The 20079-nt window shown below is 48.2% G+C and overlaps 1 protein-coding gene across 2 annotated transcripts; it reads right to left on the bottom strand.

Moving 5' to 3' along the window:
- Positions 1 to 7086: 7086 nt before the first annotated feature.
- Positions 7087 to 19712, bottom strand: LPAR4 (lysophosphatidic acid receptor 4). Of its 2 annotated transcripts, none has more exons than XM_069015087.1 (2): positions 19239 to 19712; positions 7087 to 8755 (listed from the first exon to the last, which is right to left on the bottom strand). In XM_069015087.1, exon 2 carries the CDS (start codon positions 8600 to 8602, stop codon positions 7556 to 7558), a length of 1047 nt encoding a protein of 348 aa, XP_068871188.1. In that variant the 5' UTR covers positions 8603 to 8755; positions 19239 to 19712; the 3' UTR covers positions 7087 to 7555. The 2 variants fall into 2 exon arrangements, with proteins under 2 accessions (XP_068871188.1, XP_068871189.1); XM_069015088.1 differs by lacking the exon at positions 19239 to 19712 and adding an exon at positions 18292 to 18794.
- Between the last annotated feature and the right edge of the window lie 367 nt (positions 19713 to 20079).

Raw genomic sequence — 20079 nt, forward strand, 5'->3', positions numbered from 1 at the left:
GGGGGAGGTGGTGGAAATTAGAGTTCCATTTGATTTGAACTTGTATTGCAGAGATTCGGGGGACAACGTGCCCTCCCAAGCAGGTGTTGAACAGCTCAAGGCAATGGGGGAGCCAGAGGTGGATGTGGAGAGGAGAAAGGATGGCAGCCTCCAAAATCAAGGTCATTGTCCTCCCCCCACCAAAAAAAGAGAGGAACAAATGTCCTGTGAGCCTTGGATTTAGAGAGTATCAATGAACAACCAGGAGTTGTGTTTAAAGGGGGAATTGTAGGATAAATATTTGGGAAGGAGTGGCTGTGGCAGGACAGTGTTTTATGGGTATGTCCCCATCCTCAATCCTACTGTGATCCCTCACTGCTCAGCTGGTTTGGAATGAAGAGGAAATAGATGGGAAAATGCAGGAATTGCCAAAAAGCTACTTTTATGCCTAAACCATGACAAATTTCCCCAATATTCCCTTTTTCTTTGGATTGGGGTGGTTCCATCATCCATGTCATCTCTCACAAGTGGGAATGGGGTTGGAAAACTCCAAATTGTTCTCCTGAGTAACCCTGAGGGAAGGAGCTTTTCAAATGGTATCATTTGCCATGCAGAATCTGGAGGTGAGTGCAGGAACTTCAGTGGGATCCTTTGGCCCCCTGTCTGTGGCCTCCAGCTCTCCCTGTGCCAGGGGGAAAACTGCAGCCCTAAGCCAGAAAGAGAAAATTCCTCCTCCCGGTATTCCAGGATGTGATTGTTGGACTTAGGACTGAAATTTGCCCTTTAATAAATCTGAACCTTTTTCCTGTCCAAACCTGAAAATGAAGCAAGGTCTCAAATCCCTTCCTGGGCCTTTCAGCCAATTCCAGGCCTGGCTTAATCCTGGTTTTAAGAGGACGTTTTGCCCGTGTGCTGGAAATTTGGGTTCTGATGGCTCTGCAGTTGTGTGAGCAAATCTCAGCTCTGCTGAGACCTCGAGCTCTGAGTGGTGCTGATCATGTTATAAGTAACAAAATATTCCCTGGAGCTGCACAATCAACACCTGGCCTTGCTGGATCACGGCCTGGGCTTACACCAAGCTTTATTTTGGGGGGCTTTTCTTTAGTCCAGGCTTTCAGTGTGTAATGGGCTGTTACAGAGCACCCAGAGTTTATAATGTTACTAATGCCACCATGCCACTGTTTAAACAGGATCATTTTTTCTTTGTGTGACCTATGTAAAATTTGTAAATTATTTCCCCAGACTCTTCATCTGTGCAGCAGGAGATCTGAGACATCTCTTCTACAGCACTTTCCTCAGCTCCCTAATGCAGCTAATATTGATTTAGGACAAAAAATAACACCTCCCCTGGGGATCTGCTGCTAATTCAGTGTTGTCTGTGAGGTTCTCAGACTCCTTGAGTAAGGTTTCAATTCTCTGTGGTGCTGAGAGGGCTTTTATTCCACCTCACTTCCAGGGATAACACATGAGACCAGCTTTGGAAGCAGCACAGCCCTTCCAGTGGTCAAAAGATATTTTTAAGGTAATTTTATTCCATTAGCAATGTGTCATCCTGGGCAGGAAAGATGGGAACTTGGGGAAATAGAAATTAAAACAGGTTCAGTGCAACTGCTTTGGCTTTTTCTGTGTGTTGTGGTCTGGGAAGTGATCTAGGGAATGAGTTCCAAGAAAGTATTCCATGACTGCAGAGGTGATTTGGGTTAATGATGGAAGAAATGGGGGGATTTGTACAAACCAAGAAAAAGGAATGACCAGTTTCCTTGCTGAGAGTTTCCAGGAAAATCTGCATGTGTGCTGGATGTACTCAGGATTTGAGAGGGCTGCAGAGAAAGTGAAATTTAAATGTTATTCCAGCTAATATTGTGTATTTATGTAAGTCAGGGTAAATGAGCACACTCACACGTTCTGTTTTTCCGGAAAAAACTTTCCTTTTTCATGATCCACACACATCCACAGAGATACAGAAAAGAGCAAACAGTGCAAAACATGGGCGTTGGCACTTCTATACAATATTTACATTGCTCAAATCCCTCAGGCAGGGAAAAGCCAGCCCAGGTTTTTCTTAGGAACTGGACAGTTTTCTTGGAAAACATATGCCAAGTGATCCCAAAAAGAAACCACCGCCCTCCTTGCTTGCCCCAGTGTTTTAGGGGTGTGAGTGTCCTGGTGTTTTGCATGGAAATTAAATTTAAGAATTAAAATCAAGAACAGCCAGCAGCGTTAAATGCCAGTTTTAAGTGAAGTGATGTTTTCCAGAGGAAAAAACCAGGAATAGCTCCATGTTTTGCTGTGAAATGTGCACATTTTATAGGGCTTAAAATCACTGTCTTAAATCATGGAATGGTTTGGGTTGGAATTGACCCTAAAGACCATGGGCAGGGACACCTCCCACTATCCCAGGTTGCTCCAAGCCCTGTCCAGCCTGGCCTTGGACACTTCCAGGGATTTCACATCAGGCAGAACGAGCCTTTAATCATACCCAGATCCTGACAGAACAAACAGGAAAGGGAGGAGATGCCCATGGTTGGAATCTGTGCTCAGAGAAAAGGATCTTTGACCACTCAAAGATGTTTTGGGTAGATCTTCCTCACTTTCTAAGCTCTTTGAGTGCTTGAATCTCCAACAAACTTAATTTTCTCCAAGTGGCATCTCAATGGGACAGAATTCCATGGAGATACAGGTTATGTACAAATACCGTAACAGGATGAGAGGGAATGGCCTCAAGTTGTGCCAGGGGAAGTTTAGAATGGATATTAGGAACATTTTTTCACAGAAAGGGCTGTCAAGCATTGAAACAGTGGGAAGTAGTGGAGGCCCCTGGAAGTGTTCAGAACACGTGTGGATGTGGCACCCAGGGACATGGGTTTGTGGTGAACATGGTGGGGTTGGGTTCATGGTTGGACTTGATGATCTTGGAGGTCTTTCCAACCTTAATTCCATGATTCTAAGGGTGATTTATGGTCCTTGGAGTGTCAGAGGGTGAGTGCACAGCTCAGACCCAGCCTGGGCTCTGAGGTCAGCATTCAGAAATAAAAATTCCAGCTTTCCTGGAATTACAGGGGAAACAAGGCTTGGGCTGCTAATCCATGGAGAACAGCTCTGCCTTCTTCCTCAGTTAACGCTGAGCACCAAAACCTGCTTAGTGAAGTGAGGGCTGCTTTGTTCCTGTCCCTAAATCCTGCCCCAAGGCTCTTTGGCACAGCAAAGCTTTGGGGTTATCCTGTGCTGAGGGTTCCCTGTGGCCAGCAGGTCACACCAAAGGACACTTTCACAGGAGCCACTGCTGTCCCTGAGGGGACAATTTCCTGCCTGTGGACAGCAACCCTTCCTGCTGGGAATGGCATGGGATGTCTGTGGGGGCTTTTGGGAAGGTTATCAGAAGTGCTGTATCTCTCTGGCACATGGGAATTCCTCCTGGGTCATCCGTGTCTTTGTGCTGGGTAGGGAGCAGAGCCTCCCTCCCTCATCCATGCAGAACTCCAGGGAGAACCAACAAAAAACTTCCCAGGGATAGTTTTAGAGGGATTTCAAGGCTGGATCCATGCAGGGAGCAGGGATAGGAGGAGTAGAGGCTGGCTGGCTGATGTGTGCGTGCAGCACAGGAACCTTCCATCCCTCTGGCTCACCCAAGAGCTAATCCATGGCTTTTATACATGACTTGTGCTGCCTCTTTGCCCTTGTGTTTCTTAGATGTAATTCTGGGTAGTTTGCGCCGATTGTGCAAAGCTGCTGGAGATTTACACAAGATTTACCCAAGATTTACGCGGGACTTGGCACCTTTCACCCATCCTAGGGCCCGTGGTGGCACCGAGAGGAGCTTCCCTGGGACTGTGGAACAGGGCCGTGCTTGCCACTGTCGTGACAGCTTAGACTGGCACAGAATTTCACCAGGTGTGGGCACGCCAGGGTGGGTTTGGGCTCAGGAGCCTTTTGGAGCTGCAGCTTTTCCAGCTGGGCAATGGGTTGCAAAGCTGGTGAGCGAATGTTGTGGGAGGACTGGGGAATGGGAACAGGGAGCTGGCTGGGAGCAAGGAAATCCATGATTAATGTTTGTTTAGGATCTCTGGGTCCCGTCTCAGCCTCAGCTAAAGGCAGTGACTTTTAATTCATTTGATTTTGTTTTTAAGCTTGAAGTTGAGGCGTTGTCCTTGCTGACAGCAGCCTTTCGTAGGGGGGGAGGAACACTCAGCTGCCCCTCAGCCAGAAAAACTGGGAATCCATTTTCCTGCCACCCTCTCCTCCCAGCTTGGCTTTGCTGACATCTGAAAAATGACTTTTCCTCTCTCTGAATGCATAATTGGTTATTTATCCACAAACCATGGAGTGTGTACTCAGTGTACCTGACCTAGAAAAAAACAGATTAGTCAAGACCTGTCCCAGGCAGATGTGAGTGTCAGTCATCATGTGATCTCCATATAATTTATGAGGTCTTAAATTACAAAATAATGGATCTTTTCAGTTGGCATTTTGGCACAGGATGATAGGATTACATTTTATGTGAGAATATCCACCACAGCTCTTGCCCCATAAAACTGCAAACAGAAATTTGTAAGCGTTGGCACAGGTTTGGCTCCCAAAAAGACACCCATTATGCTGGGATTACAGGCAGGCCATGGATGTGGAGCCTGGAGCTTGTCCAGTCCCAGGCAGTTCTTTCCCTCCTCTCTTTTAACATTTCCTTCAGAAGGCCAGACAGTGGTTTCTAGCCTGGATTTTTCTTTCTTCCCTTGGATTTAACCAGAGGAAGGCCCGTGGAGCACACCCAGAGCAGAAGGTGTCTCAGGGCTCTGGAAATGAGAGATTCCACAGCCACCAGACACGAGAATAGCCCTGTCCCACAAAGCTCCCAAATCCCACAAACCCTGGGATCTCTTCTTGCTTTGCAAGTGGAAACAGCAGCTTTAAAATAAGATTTCCAAGCTGGCAGTTGGATTTTGCCCACTGAGAGCAAGCTGAGTGTAAACAGGTTTCTCATCTCTTTGTAAATCTGAATTAATCAGGGGTTTGCCTCAGAGAAGAGCATTTTCTCATGTTCCAGATATTTTTCTTGTGAATAAGAAGATGTGTTTTTAGGCCTAGGTGGGATTCTTGGGGCTGTCCTCTGCAGGGCCAGGAGCTGGGCTTCCATGATCCCTGTGGGTCACTTCCAGCTCAGGATATTCTGTGGTTCTAAACGCACCCTCAGTTTTTTAGCAGATCCTTCTCACTCTCATTCCTTCCCTCTCCCACCTCTAGAAATGGAGCTTGTTAGTGAACTCTTCCTGCTCTTTCCCTTCTCTCTCTCATCCCTAAAAACACAGCTTGTGTCTCATTAAGTCCAGTTCCTGGCAGGGTGTTGGGATAGGGTGCCCCATTTCTCACAGGGTTTGGGGTGTGTCAGAGCTGTTGATGGTTCCCCAACCCTCCTGTTTGCCATGGGGTGAAGGATTTGTTCCGTAGGGAGAGCTCTGTCTGTAGGGAAGCCTGGCTAATCCCTCACTTTGCCTTTTGAGCTGACGTTACAGGAACGACTGCTCTGAAATACACACATTTCATGGCAAGGGTTGAGATGGGCTCATCAGCCAAAGCAAATATGGATTTTAAAAACCCCTCTGAAGAGTTTGGGTCAAGCAGGAAAGGGGCACGGGCAGGAAAAGGGGCAGTGCACTGCCTGACACTGCCTCTGGTTAAATGGCAAATATTGCTCCTTCCTAAAGCCCAGCTCAGCCCCTGGGCTGGAGGTTAACCTTTCCCAGCTGCTGACAAGCTCCCTGTCAGTGCCTGTCCCTTGTCCCACCACATCGACCTCATTCCACCACCTTTTCCCAGTGATCTCTCCTTGTTTTCACTTTTTTCTGCTCCAAAGTGCTGTTCTCTGAGGGCTCAATGTCCAGAAAAGCCTCCCAGGCCAGTCCTGTGTGCAAGTTTCCAGTAAATACTGTTGTAACTCAGAGCTGAAACAGAGTATTTGGGCTACTCTCGTGCTCTCTGTGTATAATGGGTTGATCATAAGCTTTTTTTTCAATAAGTGACATTTTAGGGCTGAAACAGAATAATTTCTGGGGTCTCCCAGCCTTGGTAAGCCACTGACTTCTTTATTCAAAGTGAATGCAGTGCTAAATAAATATTCCCTTGGAAGCATTAACATTTTACAGCTGAATTCTTCTCACACTTAAACCTCTGTTGCTTTAAATGATCACATTTGAGGTGTTGCTCTCGTATCTCACGAGGCTTCATCAGAGAGACTTAAAATAGAGTTGAGTGGAAAAAATCTGTCCAATTAATAATTTGTCTCTTTTTTTGGCAATACAGTCCTAGAAGTAGCTTTACCGTGGAAATGTAGATTGCTGAGCTAACAACTTGTAACTTTATATTTTTTTCAAATTAAATTGTTCTCCTCATTTCTGTGTCTTACACTTAAGAATGACCCAGCCTGGGAAGGGCTGTAGAGCTTCAAACATGAGCCAAGAGCTGGAGAAAGGAACCAGGTGGTAAAATGCAACACATACAAATAATTAATTTTCCATATATTTCTGTAATCTCTAAAAGGAAAGGTAATAAATTAATTGGAAAACAAGACAATATTGCTGTAACCAGCTAAGAAAAGAGTGCAGAAAATTGGTTTTTGAGTTACTTTGAGGCCCTAAAAACCCATTAAAAAATCACAGATCATCCCCTAATTGGGTGCTCTGACACCACTTGTCCGTATTTCAGTGGGATCAGCACTCCTGGGCCTTCAGCTGCCTCAGTTCCATATGGGAGCTCTGCCCTTGGAAGAACTCTGGGGTTTCAGGTGCTTCTCCAGCTGACCTTACAGCCCAGCCCTTCCCAGAAATAGTCATATAATTCCCTGGGATATAAAAGCCCAGGTGCGACAGATCATTAATGAGCTCTTTACTCCTCCCCAGACGTGGCATTAAAAATAATCAAATAAATTAAACGACAGCTTAATCTGATAAAAATGAAACTTCAGATTTCAAAACTGTAGTATTAGTTATCTTTTTTTTTCTTATCTTTGCCATCACCAAGCAACTCTTCTGCCTAATTGCTAAACAGTTATTTACACTTCAAACCTCTCCATAAATTCCAGTCTCTAGGAAAACCAGGCTCTACACTCTGGCAGTGGAGTAAGGGAAAGCCACAAGCTTTTATTATGCCTTTGAAAGCAAACATACATATTGTGGGAAGTTACTGAGTTAACATATGAGGATGAGGATGCACCTCCAGAAGGCAGGAAATATTGGCAGGAATCTCTAAGAAAATGACATTTGCTATTTCCCAACTGGTCCCATGTCAACTGCTGAGGGGGAAAAATGCCAAATGTTGGCATCTTCTGGTTAAAGAAGTTGTTCTGTTCCCTCCTGAGCTGATGCATGTGTTGCCTACCCATAATCTCCAAAGGGAGATCCATTGGGATTTTGATATTTTGTGTTCACCTGTGGAATATGAAGGGACCATCCCAGTGTGAGGATCTGCCATCCCCCAGCAGCTTTTCTTCATTAACCCCACGTGTGAACCCCCATTTTCTGGAACAGCTCTTTGCCACGTGGTGTTAATCAGGAGTTAATGGGGGATAACTCCCTGTGTAAACATCTCCCTAGAAATGGGATTCAGAAGTGGGATCTCCTCCGTTGGTGATGGCCTGATCACTGATCTCATCCTGCGGCGCCGGCAGCGCCGTCTTTGTGAGCGGCATCTCCGTCTTGAAAAGAGAATCCATTTTGATCTGGGTTTTGATGTTGAAGGACTTCTGGAAGGACTCAGAGGTGAAGTAGTAGATGAAGGGGTCAAAGCAGCAGTTGAGGGTGGCGATGCACAACGTGATGGGATACATGGTCCTGGCAAACCTCTCCAGGGAGCAGTTGGCAATGGCCTGGGAGCGCACGAGCGCGTACAGGAACAGGATGGAGTTGTAGGGGACAAAGCACACGACGAAAATGGCCACGTGCACAATGATCATCTTCAGCACTTTCTCCTTGTTCGTCCCAATCTGGGACAGGGTGGCCGGCTTCCGTAAAGTCCGGAGAACCAGCGAGGAGCACGTGAGGTTGAGCAGCAGAGGGATGATGAATCCCACCACCTCAATAAATATGGTGATCTTGGACAGGTAGGTTTTCCAGATCCTTTTGGAGAACCCTTCGAAACAGGTGGTGCTGGTGTTGGACACGTTGGTCGTGGAGAACAGCGAGGCTGAAATTCCGCCGCTGAGGACCAGGATCCAAACGCCGGCACAGACGATGGCAGAATTCCTCCTGGTGCGGATGGTGCGGGAGCGGAAGGGATACACGATGGCCAGGAAGCGATCCACGCTGATGCAGGTGAGGAACAGCATGCTCCCGTAGATGTTGGTGAGGAACGCCGTGCCCGAGATCTTGCACAGGCTGTCCCCGAAGGGCCAGTGCCTGTTGAAGTTGTAAAAAATCTTAAAGGGCAAAGTGAACACGAAAAGCAAGTCTGAAATGGCCAGGTTGGTCATGAAAATGGCCGTCTCGCTCCGCATCTTCATCCGGAAGAGGAAAACAAAGAGGGAGGCGCAGTTTGTGATCAAGCCGAGGATGAAGACCACGCTGTACACGGCTCCGTACAGGTTGTACTTGAAGGAATCATCTGTCAGGCAGGTATGGTTGTTGCTGTGGTTTCCCATGCCAAGTCTGGGATGGGCTTCCAAAGGCTTTCAAAGTCTACTTCAGTGACATCCATAAAATAAGGCAGGGAGCTCGTCCCTTCCCGAAGGAACACATTCCAGGGAGGTGGCTGGTCTCCTTCCTACCGCATCTCCCTCATGGATCCTTTCATCCTGAAGGAGAGAGAGAGAGAACTGCCATCAGTCCTGAACCTGTCACCCAAAGTGGCTGTGCACGAGAAATTCCCAAGTCAACGGATGTGCAAACAAGAGCAGGATTTAGTTTTCAAGCGAGTAATTTACAAATTCCACTATTGTTGGGATTTTTCACAGTTGAAGACAGAATTTACTGAATTTGGCCTTGCCTTTCTTTCCATCACTCCCTCATCCTCCTGTTTGAAGGAGAGTGATTGCTCTGAGCAGCCTGGTCAATGGAAGGTGTCCCTGTCCACGGCAGGGGGTGGAACAAGAGGGGCTTTAAGGTCCCTTCCAAGCCAAACCATTCTATGGTAATTCCAACTTTCCCCTTGGAAAGGTTTTTGTTTAAAATCTGAGATGGAATTGGCCCAGTGTGTTTGGAAAGAAATTTAACAGAATGAAATATCTGAAATATTCCCCTAAACCTGTAACAGGAGGAGAAAAGCTGAAAGTTTTAGTGTTTGCTTTAAACTGTGCACAAAGGAAAGTTCTATGCGTTTTCAACCTTTTTTGATGCAAAAGTATTTTTTAAATCCACAAAATCTATGATAACAAAGAGCTGCTTTGCCTTTTTTTCTACTTGAAAGTAGGAGCATCTTTACACGTTTTCCAAAGTAGAAAACAGTTGTACCTCAGAAATGTTTATCAAAAACACTTCCCAAAGCCACGTTCACTTTTTTTCCCCTTAAAAATGTCTGCAAATATGGTATTACTTCCAAGAGGGATTTTTTTGCAAGTGTAAAACCTTCCCGAGAAAGATTCCTCTAAGCTGTACCAACAGCTGCTTTTCATTCCTGATCTTTGTTGAGGTTTGGAATGTGAAATTTGGGAAATCTCATGGACTACACTCTTAACGAGATTTTGTCCCAGCTCAACAAGGTTTGGAGACAGGTGGAGTTGAAGGGAGCATGTTTTTACTTGGACATAGGTGCTTCCTGAACTGCCTGGCTCATCTCTCCCAGCTACTTTAAGTGTTTTTAATTCCTGTGAGGATATTGCCTTGGAAAGTCTCCTCGTTTGTGAGTTGGATCAGCACTTCTTGGAAATGTGGAGCAAAATTGGGTCATGAAGGGAAAGACCTTTTCCTTACAAACTCCAGCCAACCAAATATGAACCAGTTTGGAATCTCCTTGTAATCTAAGAAATTTAGGAGCTACAACTGGGAATAATTTGGAGGCGAAACCCTTGTGAAGAGTGGGATCCTTTCCACAGTCATGCCCTGACAGAGGAGTTTCAGCTCCAAACCTGTCACTAGTTGTGTTAAAGGTTGTAATGGCAACATATAAACAAACAGAATGGAGAAGAAAGCATGGATTCGGGATAATCTGTGGTGCAAACGATCAAAATCAGATGTTTTCCATATGTTTTCCTCCTGGGAAAGCTCATGCTGACCATTGTTCTCACATGCAAGCTGTCAGTCTTGCTGGTAAAATGGCAAGTGCTGGGAAAGCTGGACTAGCCATGGCTTTGCTGGGTGGAAGGGGCAAGTTCCTCACCTGGGAACGCCTGGAGAACTACAGGCTTCCCAAAAACTGATGCTGTGACCCTGGGAGCAGGCAGCACCTTACCTTTGCACCTGGCGAAGTGGCAGGAAAGGAGGATGCCCACACAAATGACTTTCAAATTATTTCAACCTTTGGACATCCAAAAAGATGAGTTGGACCTCAAAGGTCCCTCCTGTGGAAGTGTTTTTCTTCTAAATTCATGGTTAGATGAACTTTAGTGGGAAACAAGCTAAATAAAGATAACAAATATTTAAATTTATGAGAAGGACAGGAGTAAAATCTCAAATGTGGGATTGAACTCGCTTTCTTTAGCTCTGTGGTGGTGTAAGTAAGGAAAGGTCTTGCCTGAACGTTAAATGCCTTTAAACAAGAGCTAAGTTGGATTGGAAAGCTCACGAGCTCCAACAGGAATAGCCGAGCCTTGGCTTAACCCTCAGCCTAAAGCATTAAATCCTTGGAGCTCCCTCCCAGTGCAGACACTCCCTGTTATCTCCATCAGGAGAGTTTGTGCTTATGCTGGAATGTGACTCCCTGGGTGTGTGAACCCCAGGTGTGCCACACTCTCCTGGTCCAGGCTTCACTCTGGGTCCTGCTGTGCAGATCTCAGAGGGGTTGGGTGTCCTTTGAAACCTCACACAGCCTGGGAGCCCGATGGAAACCCTGCTTTCCAACCTGGCCTGGGTTTTGGCAGCTCCTCAAGACCCAGGTGTGGAAGGTGCCTTTGGAACTCTCACCTTTGCTCCTGACCAAGTGCTCGTTGCCTGTAGCCTGACCCAGATACTCCTCACACAGGAAAAAAGATGCTTCATCACCTGATTCTTTTCTCCCTGCTCTGCTCCAGACAGCCCCAAGGTCAAATCCCGTTTTTTCCAGTGTCTAATCTCTGGGAATTGTCTGCCAGCAATTGTCTAGTTAACTTATGGGCTTTAAAATACAGCCTGGCTTGTTTACCTATGGAACCCTGAGGTGTTTAAACAAGCTGACAAGTGGCTTTGAAACCCAGCCATGTGCTTTAAATTCTGTAGGATGAGTCCACAGATTGAGTTTTCCGAGTGTAAAATTCCCTTTCCTTCCTTTCCACCATGGATTAAAGCAGTGGGATGCTCTTCATGGACACCACGGTCACCACTGCTGTTGCCTTGCTGGGAAAATAAAGCAATATATTTTTGAAAGTTAAGTAAATACAGGATGACAAAGGGGTTTTCTTTATATTTCAGGCAGGGCAAAGCTTTAGATCCTATATTTAAACTGCGGGTGAGTCCAGGAGGGGAGGAATGTAACAGAATAAACCCCCTGTTTAATGTGATAAAATTCAGAATATTCTCTCTCCTGGCAGGGGTGGTACAAGCAAACCTCCAGCAGCCATCCCTCACATAACCCTGTTATTCAGAGTGAGGTTCAGCAGAGGATTTACTCTTTTATTGCACAAGTATCCCATCCTCCATGGACTGAAAAGAGAGGAAAACTTGGTGTTATTTCCTATGGTGCCTTGAGCATCCTGTTTACAGTTCTTGTATTTCCTCCTCCCAGCACCCCAAGACACCTCCAAACTGCCAGACTGCAGCTCCATCCAGAGCAACTGTTTGTTAGAACAGGAATTACTGCAGGGAAAAAACAAATTTAAAACCAGCCCCTGTCATTATCCCATTCTTCCTGCTCCGCACTGATCCCGTTCTCCACACGTGCAGCAAACTGAGGTCAGAAAAACCAGCACAGAGTTTGGGCCTGGCATTTTTGGCATCGTCACATTTTCTTTTTAGTCATGTGAGATGTCAGATGAGTGGATCTTTATCAGTCTGGACGTGAGGGACATCCTGTGTGTTCATTTAAACCACTGAACACTGGCTTTGGGAGGGCTGGCACAGCCCTGATGGGAAAACCTCCCAAAGCTGAAGGATCTTTGCTGGATTATCACGGTGTGTATTCAGGTTATCTCTTAAATCTTGAGAAACAAAGGTTTATAGGTAGAGAAGCCAAAGCCTGCAGGACAGTGGGGTTTGGGGAGGTTTCTCTGGGTTTTGTTCCAGGTTGTGGCACCACCCTTTGTGTTTTCATAGGGTCTCAGCTCCTGACCTTGGAAATAAATTGGGATTTTCCTGGGGCACAGCAAGAGCTTTATTTCTGCCTTCTCCTGACAAGAACTCCATTCACTCCAGGGTTTGCAGCTCCCTGCTCCTCACCCCACTGCTACAATGCCTGTGGGATGTGTAACTTACTCCCACCACGGAGCCCAGGGTTACAGCTTTACAACAAACTCTGCTCTGCAATTTCTTGGGGTTTATTTACTTCCTTCGGTCCACTTTAATTAGGCAGAAGGCTCAAAAAGAGGGTTTGTGGGGGGAGATGTTTGGGTTTTTGGCAGATTTTTGCAGAGATGATAATTCTGTGTAAGGCTGTAGGACTTGGGTTCTTCCAGACTGCTGACTAGAGATAAAATGAGATTAAACTGCTATTGTTTGAATAGATAAAATCAGAACTATTATATTAAAAAAAACCCTTTTTCTGCCTGAAAAAATTAAACATCTCAGTTCCTGCAATGGAATTTGCACTTACTTCTACTTTCTTTTTTCAATAAAAGTTGGGTTTGGTCACAGAGGGCTCAGAGAGCGTGAACTGGAAGCAGCTTTAAGGACAAGCCTCCAGTTTGGGGCAATCTGGTGGATGATTTTTCCCTGTCCGGAGGCTGCCAGGGCAGGAGCTGGGGCTGCACAGTGATGCTGCCTCTGTTCTCCCAGGGTCAGCTGTGTGGGTTTATGGAAAGCTGGACCAGCTGGAGTAGGTGATGCTGGATCTGGCTTCTCCAGAGAAAGGTGGAGGGATGGGAAATAGCTTGGGACACCAGTTTTGGGGTTGGCTCAGCTCGCTGAGTGCCTGTGAGCGCTCCATCCTCCCCGAAACTCCTCGCAGATTCCCAGTAACCTTCGCCTGTTTTCTTGCCCAGTGCGGTAGGAGCAGGGAAAGGCTGGGATTAGAGGGTGGGAAGCGGAGCAGCTGCCTGTAAACAAAGCTCTATTGACGATCCGAAACTCTGGAAAGGAGAAATGCTTTAATCTCTTTCATTTCCTAATCCTAAATGATGTATTGGAGAACAGTAGGAAAGGAGCAGACAGAAGTGGGACTTTGAAGTCCACGGAGGTTTGTGGAGCTTCAAAGGGCCATTCTTGCCTGGTTTATCGGAGTGAATGCCCGGCCGGTATGCCGGGGAAAGGGGACGTTCGCGGGTGATTAGCATAAAAGCCAAGGCAGGAAGGCTCTTATTCATGGCTTTGACACTTATTGTGCTCAGTGTCACCCGGCCTGGCACTCCCCAGCCCTTGCTGCGGGTGCGACAAAGTCTCCTGTACCTGTGGGAAGGTGGGGTTGGGAGTTACTCGCCTCAGTCAGGTTTCAGCAGCTGCTTTCCAGTCCTCTGTGAGCGAAAAACCCCAAACATGGGACCGCTTGAGGAGGCATCGGCTCTCCCTCAGCCGGGAGTGAGCGCAGGGATGCGCCGGGATGAGGCGGGAGCCACCGGCCGCTCCCGTCCCCGCTCTGAGCTGGCTTTGGCTCTTGGGGACCCTCACACCCCTCCAAGTTCAACAGCTCCTCTCTGTCGTGCACGAATTCCTCTCCAGGATGGAGCAGGGAAGGAAACCTGAGCCTCTCCTTTAGGCCGAACCCTAAAGGCGCTCTCCTTTATTCTTTTCCCTTTTTTTTTTTTTTTTTTTTTTTTTTTTTTTTTTTTTGTTTTTTGTTTTTAATTGCTCAGCACCGCCGTTGTCTCCTCACTGTCCTCTGAGACTTACAAAGCATTTCCTGCTCGTGGTGCCTTCTCTGGGCTGTATCTGTTTTGGATTGAGCTAATTAAAATGTTTCCTTCAGAAGAGAATCGTGAACTGCCTTACCCCATATTCAGCCACTGATCCTCAGGGCATGACTCTCTTTTTGTTTGCACTGAGAATGTCTCTCTCCATTTACATCACCCTTTAACCCTTGGCGTGCTCTGCCTTTCCCCATCCCCAGCAGCCTCCGGAGGGGCTGGGCCGCAGCCAGGAAACAATGGAATCCACCCCAAGCTTCCCAGCGAAGTTTGCATTATTTAACACTTGTAAGAGGGGCTTTTTGCTCGGCCTTTGGTGCTGGAGGAGTGCGGGAATGCCGCTTGTTTGGAGCGCCAGGTCTCTCACTGAAGGGGCATTGCTGGATAATGGCAGCGCTGGCTTCAATGGAGAAGATTTAGATGCAAAGAAAAGCTGATGAAGTGCTGAAAAGCAAAGTTACCCTGTCTGACCAGGTTGTTTTCACCCAGGAATAATGTTTGTGGTGGAGGTTGCTGCGTCCTTGATGTAGCCCTGGCTCTTTACAAAGCGTGGCTAAGAAAAAAAAAAAAAACCAACATAAAAAATAAGCGACTCCTGTTTCCCTGAGCCACTGGGGACTCCAACAACAGGCCTGGGTTTATTTGCTCACAGTTCCAAAAGGTTCCCAGTCAGCAGCCTGCCCAACAAGCTGCCTTTCTTCGCTTTCCCTGACACAATTTCCAGTGGCTCCTTGGCCATTCCTTGGCTTTTTGGCTCCTTGTTGCCTTTCCTCAGCTCCTCTGAGCCACATGGAGCTCTCCTGTCACCCCATCCTCATCCCATTGGGCTGGATCCTCTGCACTCCCTTGGCTGAAATGGGAGAGCTGAACTTTCTCCTCTGATTAGCCAAAAATCATGGACTTTTCCCCTTCCCTCGTAGCAAGAAGGTGCCAGCACAGCAGCACAAACACCGATTTCACCTTGGCAAGGTGGCCTGGCTGGAAGGGCTGTGTCTGGATTCCTCTGGGTGCTGGGCCAGTCCTTCCATGGGGCTGGACACAATCTGTGTTTGGGACCTTGAGGGACCTGAGCCCTGCGTTTATTTACTGCAGGGGGCTGATCTAATAGGGTTTTATTCTCTTAAATGGCTTTGTCCTGTGAGGAAAAGGGGAAGTTCTGGGGACTGTAGAATCCCAGGATGGTTTGGTTTGGAAGGGAACTTAGAGCTCATCCTGTTCCATCCCTGCCATGGGCAGAGACAGCGTCCAGAGGGTGCTCCAAGCCTTGTCCAACCTGGCTTTTTCTGTAAAGTGTTAAAATAAGAAATGACTCCACAATGCAGAAATATCCAATCTCAGACACCCAGCAGTGTTTCTGCTTCTTAGAAATCAGATTTCTAATGATGAGATGAGGGCAAGGCAATGACATTTTGGCATCGTGCAAGGGTTGGATGCTGCTTTTCCTGCTAAATATGGTTATATCCCTCTGTAAAACACATGCTGGGGAGGAAAAGGGTGGATTGTCTGCAGGTTCAAGAAAGGAAAATGGGAATATTATAGGAGGAAAAGAAGAGGTCTGTTGTGGCTGTGTGTTTACAGCATTACAGGGTCTCACAGCCTGATGAGCTCATGTTTTGTCCAGAGACAGGATCTGCTCTGCTGCCAGAACACACCTTTGTCTCGGGGCTCAGAGACTGATGAATGTCCCTTAATTTCACTTGCCAAGACAAAGAGATTTTCCTTTTCCTACCAACCAAACCCCTTACAAAGGATCCAGCACACTTCCCTGCAGCCAGGGTCAGCTCAGGCTGGTCTGGCTCCGGAGCAGGGTGGATCTTTACCCCTTTTATGGGGCTGAGCTGGGAGCTGGTGCAGGAGGAAGCCTCGCAGAGCCACTGTCTGCTCTGGGAATAAAGAGCTCCTCTTTTCAGGCAGAGAATTTCCCTTCTGTGGAAGGTGGTGGCTCCCCTTCCCCGGGACTAAATCGGATCCTTATTTAGGGAGGAGGAGCAACGTGTGGAGGAACAGAGTGAGGCTCTGCACGCACACTTGACCTGGGAAGACCTGCTGAGGGTGGCTGAGTGCTCCAGGAGCATCCCCACCCAGCCCATCCCGTGGGGACGGCTCCTTTGGGATCCTGGAGCTCCGTCAGGATGGGAACGCCGCTCCAGCCACACAGCCCTGGCCAGTAACGCTTAGACATTGGGAAATAGAGCCCCAAATCCCAAATAAGCCTTAAGCAGGGTGAGGGGCAGCTGGCACCCGTGGATCACGGACATGGCATCCATCCAGATGGCTCCAAGTGCCACAGTGACAGAATCCCAAATTGCTTTGCCACGTCCCCTCCAACGGTGCACCCTGTCCCCAGGATCTGGCCCAAGCTTTGGATAAAACTGCCTTAATTCCTGCTCTTGTGCTCCAGCCGTGAGGTCACAGCTGGAGGAGGGATCCATCTTCCAGCTGGGAGAGCATCCTCCCCCTGCCCAGGGAATGTTTCCATCCCTGTTCCTCAGCAACCCCAGCTTTGCAGTTCTGTGCCTCATTGCAATGCCCTAAATGAAGGTGAGTGGGGAATTGGGGCATTTGTTGTGTTTGTCCGTGTGGAGCTGAGCTCCCGACCCTGGAATTTGGAGGACATCGATTTTTATCAGTTGAGGAGGATTCTCATTTTTAGCCTCAAAGGATTCCAGTGAAATGTTTGTTCAGCCTCCTGTCCCATTCCCTTCCTCCCTCCCATGTGTTTCAGGACTTTCTTTTGAGAGGAAAGATCTGTGCCGATGTCTTTACAAACAGTTTGATGGGAGTTAAGGTCTTTGAAATGGGTCTTAGTGCCTCTACTTTCTTGGGGCAGCAGGTTCCTTACCGGGCCCAGACAGCCTGGCTCCTGAAACAGGCACGGGTCTGCACAAGGCTGGACTTCTGAACTTTGGGGTAAAGCAGTAGGTTCAAGGGGGAATATGGGATGGGCGGTTCGGGAAGGCTGCACCTTCCTGGTACCTCAGGCAAGGGGGAAACGAAGACTGCAACATGCGGCCGGGAGTTTGGGATAAAAGGGAGGCTGTGCCCTCCGAAACCTCGAGAGAGAAAACCCCGCGGGCGTGTGCCCAGTGGACTCTCTCCCTTTATTCGAAGAAAGCTGAAGGACTCCTCTGTCTCCCTTTTGGACATAAGCGTTGGTGGGTTGTCCTGACACTTTTAAAACTCAGAGGCTTTGAACCCCCCAAAGTACCAGGGTTTCCTGCCTGTTTTGTTTTTAGGGAATGCTCCTAAGGGCAAGAAGATGGAAAAGTACTACAAGGGGGGGAATGTCCTTATCGCTGTGAACTTTGCACTTCCCACCCTCTGGATTTGACTGTTCTGTTCCTATAGGGCAGCAATACAAAAACCACACACAATTGTCTCCTCTCAAGCAATGATTTGGGATTGTCATTAAAACCTCCGAACTCTTCCTGCAAATTCTTCTGCCATGTGCTTATATCGTGTTAAAGCCTCTCTCTTCCAAACAGCCAAATCTTTAAATTATGTTGTTCATCGTTCATTTTACTTCTGACTCCCGGTTTTTTAGAGCTGTCTTTGAATTTTTCTCATTGAATTTTGCTGCTTTACAGGAGTAGATTTTGGCCATGAATGAAAGCCGAAGTGATTAAATAAATTTTTAAGGTCTTCAGTATAATATTTATAACTTAATTCCTAATTTTTAATAGAGTTTGTAGGAACCAGCCCTCCATTAAACGAAGGTGAAAGTCTAATTTATGCCACATTTATACCCAACTCCTTTTTAAGCTTAAAGTGTCTTTATGACACTGACTCCAAGTACAAAAGAAAGCTGTAACCAAGGGACCGTTTTCACAAACACACAACAAACAACAGGAGAGAAAAGTCCTAAACTTGTCACCTGCAGTGCCACAACGAGAATCTCGATGGGAATGGAGAACTACGGTGGGAGTTAGAACCATTTCCATGCGACTGGAGGAGTAGCTCACACAGGAATTACTTTCCCAAAAGTTGGAGCTCATCTTTCTGCCTTTGAGCAGCCCCAGCCATGGCAGGGCTGGAGCGGGAGGAGTGGGAGCTGCCAGCGCAGGGAAAACACCGCTGATCTCCAGTGAAACCCGGCTGGGTTCATCCCCCACATCCATCCGAGCCTTCAGCTTCCAGAACCCCCTCCCGGAGCTGCCATGAAATCCGGCCGCTTTTCCTGCCTCGGGAAGGGGAGAGCAGGGACTTACCGGGACCGCCACCATTCCCGCGGCTCGGTGCTTCCACGGGATCCCTCCCTGACAGCCCGCAGCGATCCTTTGTGTCCCTGGGACACGAGCCGCGTTATTCCCACGCGGAAAATCCCACTTTGTCCAAGTTCAGCCGCTCATCCTCAAACTCCGCGCTGGGTGGCAGCTGCCCGGCCTTTGTTCCAAGCGGGATCGGGGCTGCCGAGCGCTGCTGCCATCGCGTCTTGGGAAAACGGGACGCAAGAATGGGCCCAATGTCTGGGCAGGGGCTGTGGGCAGGGGGAACTCCTGGGGGTCTCCATAGGAAACGCTTTCCATTGGACAGGGATGTGTTATTAGCGCCGGAGCCCGCCCCGCCCCGGGTCTCCGCTGGGTCCCTCTCGCGGGGCTCTATCCATGGATTCCCTTCCAGAGCCTCTCCCAGTTCGGAATTAGCAGCTTAAGGACAGCCCGACAATGAGCAGCGCGGATTTCCTGAGCAATTAGCCGGGGGACCCAGCCTGGGAGAGCGTGCCCGATGGGAAGGAGCCGGGAAAAGCTCCTCAAAGCTCGGATTTTCCTTCCCGCGGCAGTAATTGTTTTGCCTTCCAATTAAAAAAAGTGAGGAGCAGAGGGGGGAGCTGAGGATCGGGAAAGCGCTGGGAAGCTGCAGAGCAAAGCTGGCCGTGAAAAGAAAATATCTCCCTAAGCAGATTTAGAAAGGCGCTGTTTGTTAGGCTGGGGGTTGTTGTTTTGTTTTAAATCTTCTCAAATGAGCTGACTGGAACAGTCTGAGCTCTTGCCCTGAAAGCGCTAGATTCCTGCTGGAAAACCGGTCAGCTTTCCTTCTCCAGGGCCGTAATTACAAATACTCAGGGAAGCGTGGCTGCGTCTGCCTGGGAGCTGCCCCCGAGCGCCGCGCGGTGAATCTGCCCTCTGCCTAAAAACTGGTCATTTCCCCCTCTTACCTTCGATATCAGCCCTTCAGGTAGGGACGAGGCTCTTCTGGCAGCAGGAGCGAGGCGGCGGATGGTTCATTTTATTCCCTTTTCAGCTCTCTCTGCTTCCATAGGGCTGAAATCCCGGGGCTGCTGCTAAAGCCCAGCCTCCCCCTAACGCGTCTCGCTCGCATTGTGTTTGTCTCTCCTCTTCCTCCGCTCTCCTTGGCTCTTCCCACAGGCAGCCAAGGCCAGTAAACAACTCATTGTGAGGCTGGGATGGGTGTAATTCCTGGGGCTGGTGGCCACCGTGGCTGAGTCGCCTCTGCAGCGCGCCCGGCTGCTGCCACAGGCTTTTATCCTCCATGCAAATAACTTCCTGAATATCTCATGTAACAGCCCAGCAGCTCCAGGCTGCTAAACCCCAGCCTCTGCGAGCTCTCGGTTTAACGAAACACAAAAGCAGGAGCGTGGATTCGGAGCGAGAACGGTGGCGGTGCAGATGTTTCCTGCTCCCGATGGGCAAAGGTCCATTCTATTTGTTTAGTCACAAAAGAGGCAGAAAATGTGGGGGAATGGTGGCGGGGCGGCCAAAGGCATCGCTGTCACTGAGTGTAGGGGCTGGCAGAAGGCTCAGGGTGGAAAACCCACCAGTATCGCCAGTAAACTTATCCAGAAACCCGGTTTCGTGGCTTGTGGGCATTTCCAGGAGGCTGCATGGAAATGCTGATCCCTGGGGAGATGCGGCTGCTCTTCACACCCATTCTCATGCGAGGGTGAGAGCTCAGTGGGGACCCATTGACCAACACCGCGGCGTTTGGAAGCGTTTTTTAGGGAAAAAAGAATGTTGGGAGCTGGGTGTGCTGCCACA

Source organism: Aphelocoma coerulescens, chromosome 4A, assembly GCF_041296385.1.
Source record: "Aphelocoma coerulescens isolate FSJ_1873_10779 chromosome 4A, UR_Acoe_1.0, whole genome shotgun sequence".
Lineage (NCBI taxonomy): Eukaryota > Metazoa > Chordata > Aves > Passeriformes > Corvidae > Aphelocoma > Aphelocoma coerulescens.

Excerpts from the sequence above, each read along its gene's own strand:
- LPAR4 (XM_069015087.1), bottom strand. The coding sequence starts at position 8,602 with ATGGGAAACCACAGCAACAACCATACCTGCCTGACAGATGATTCCTTC.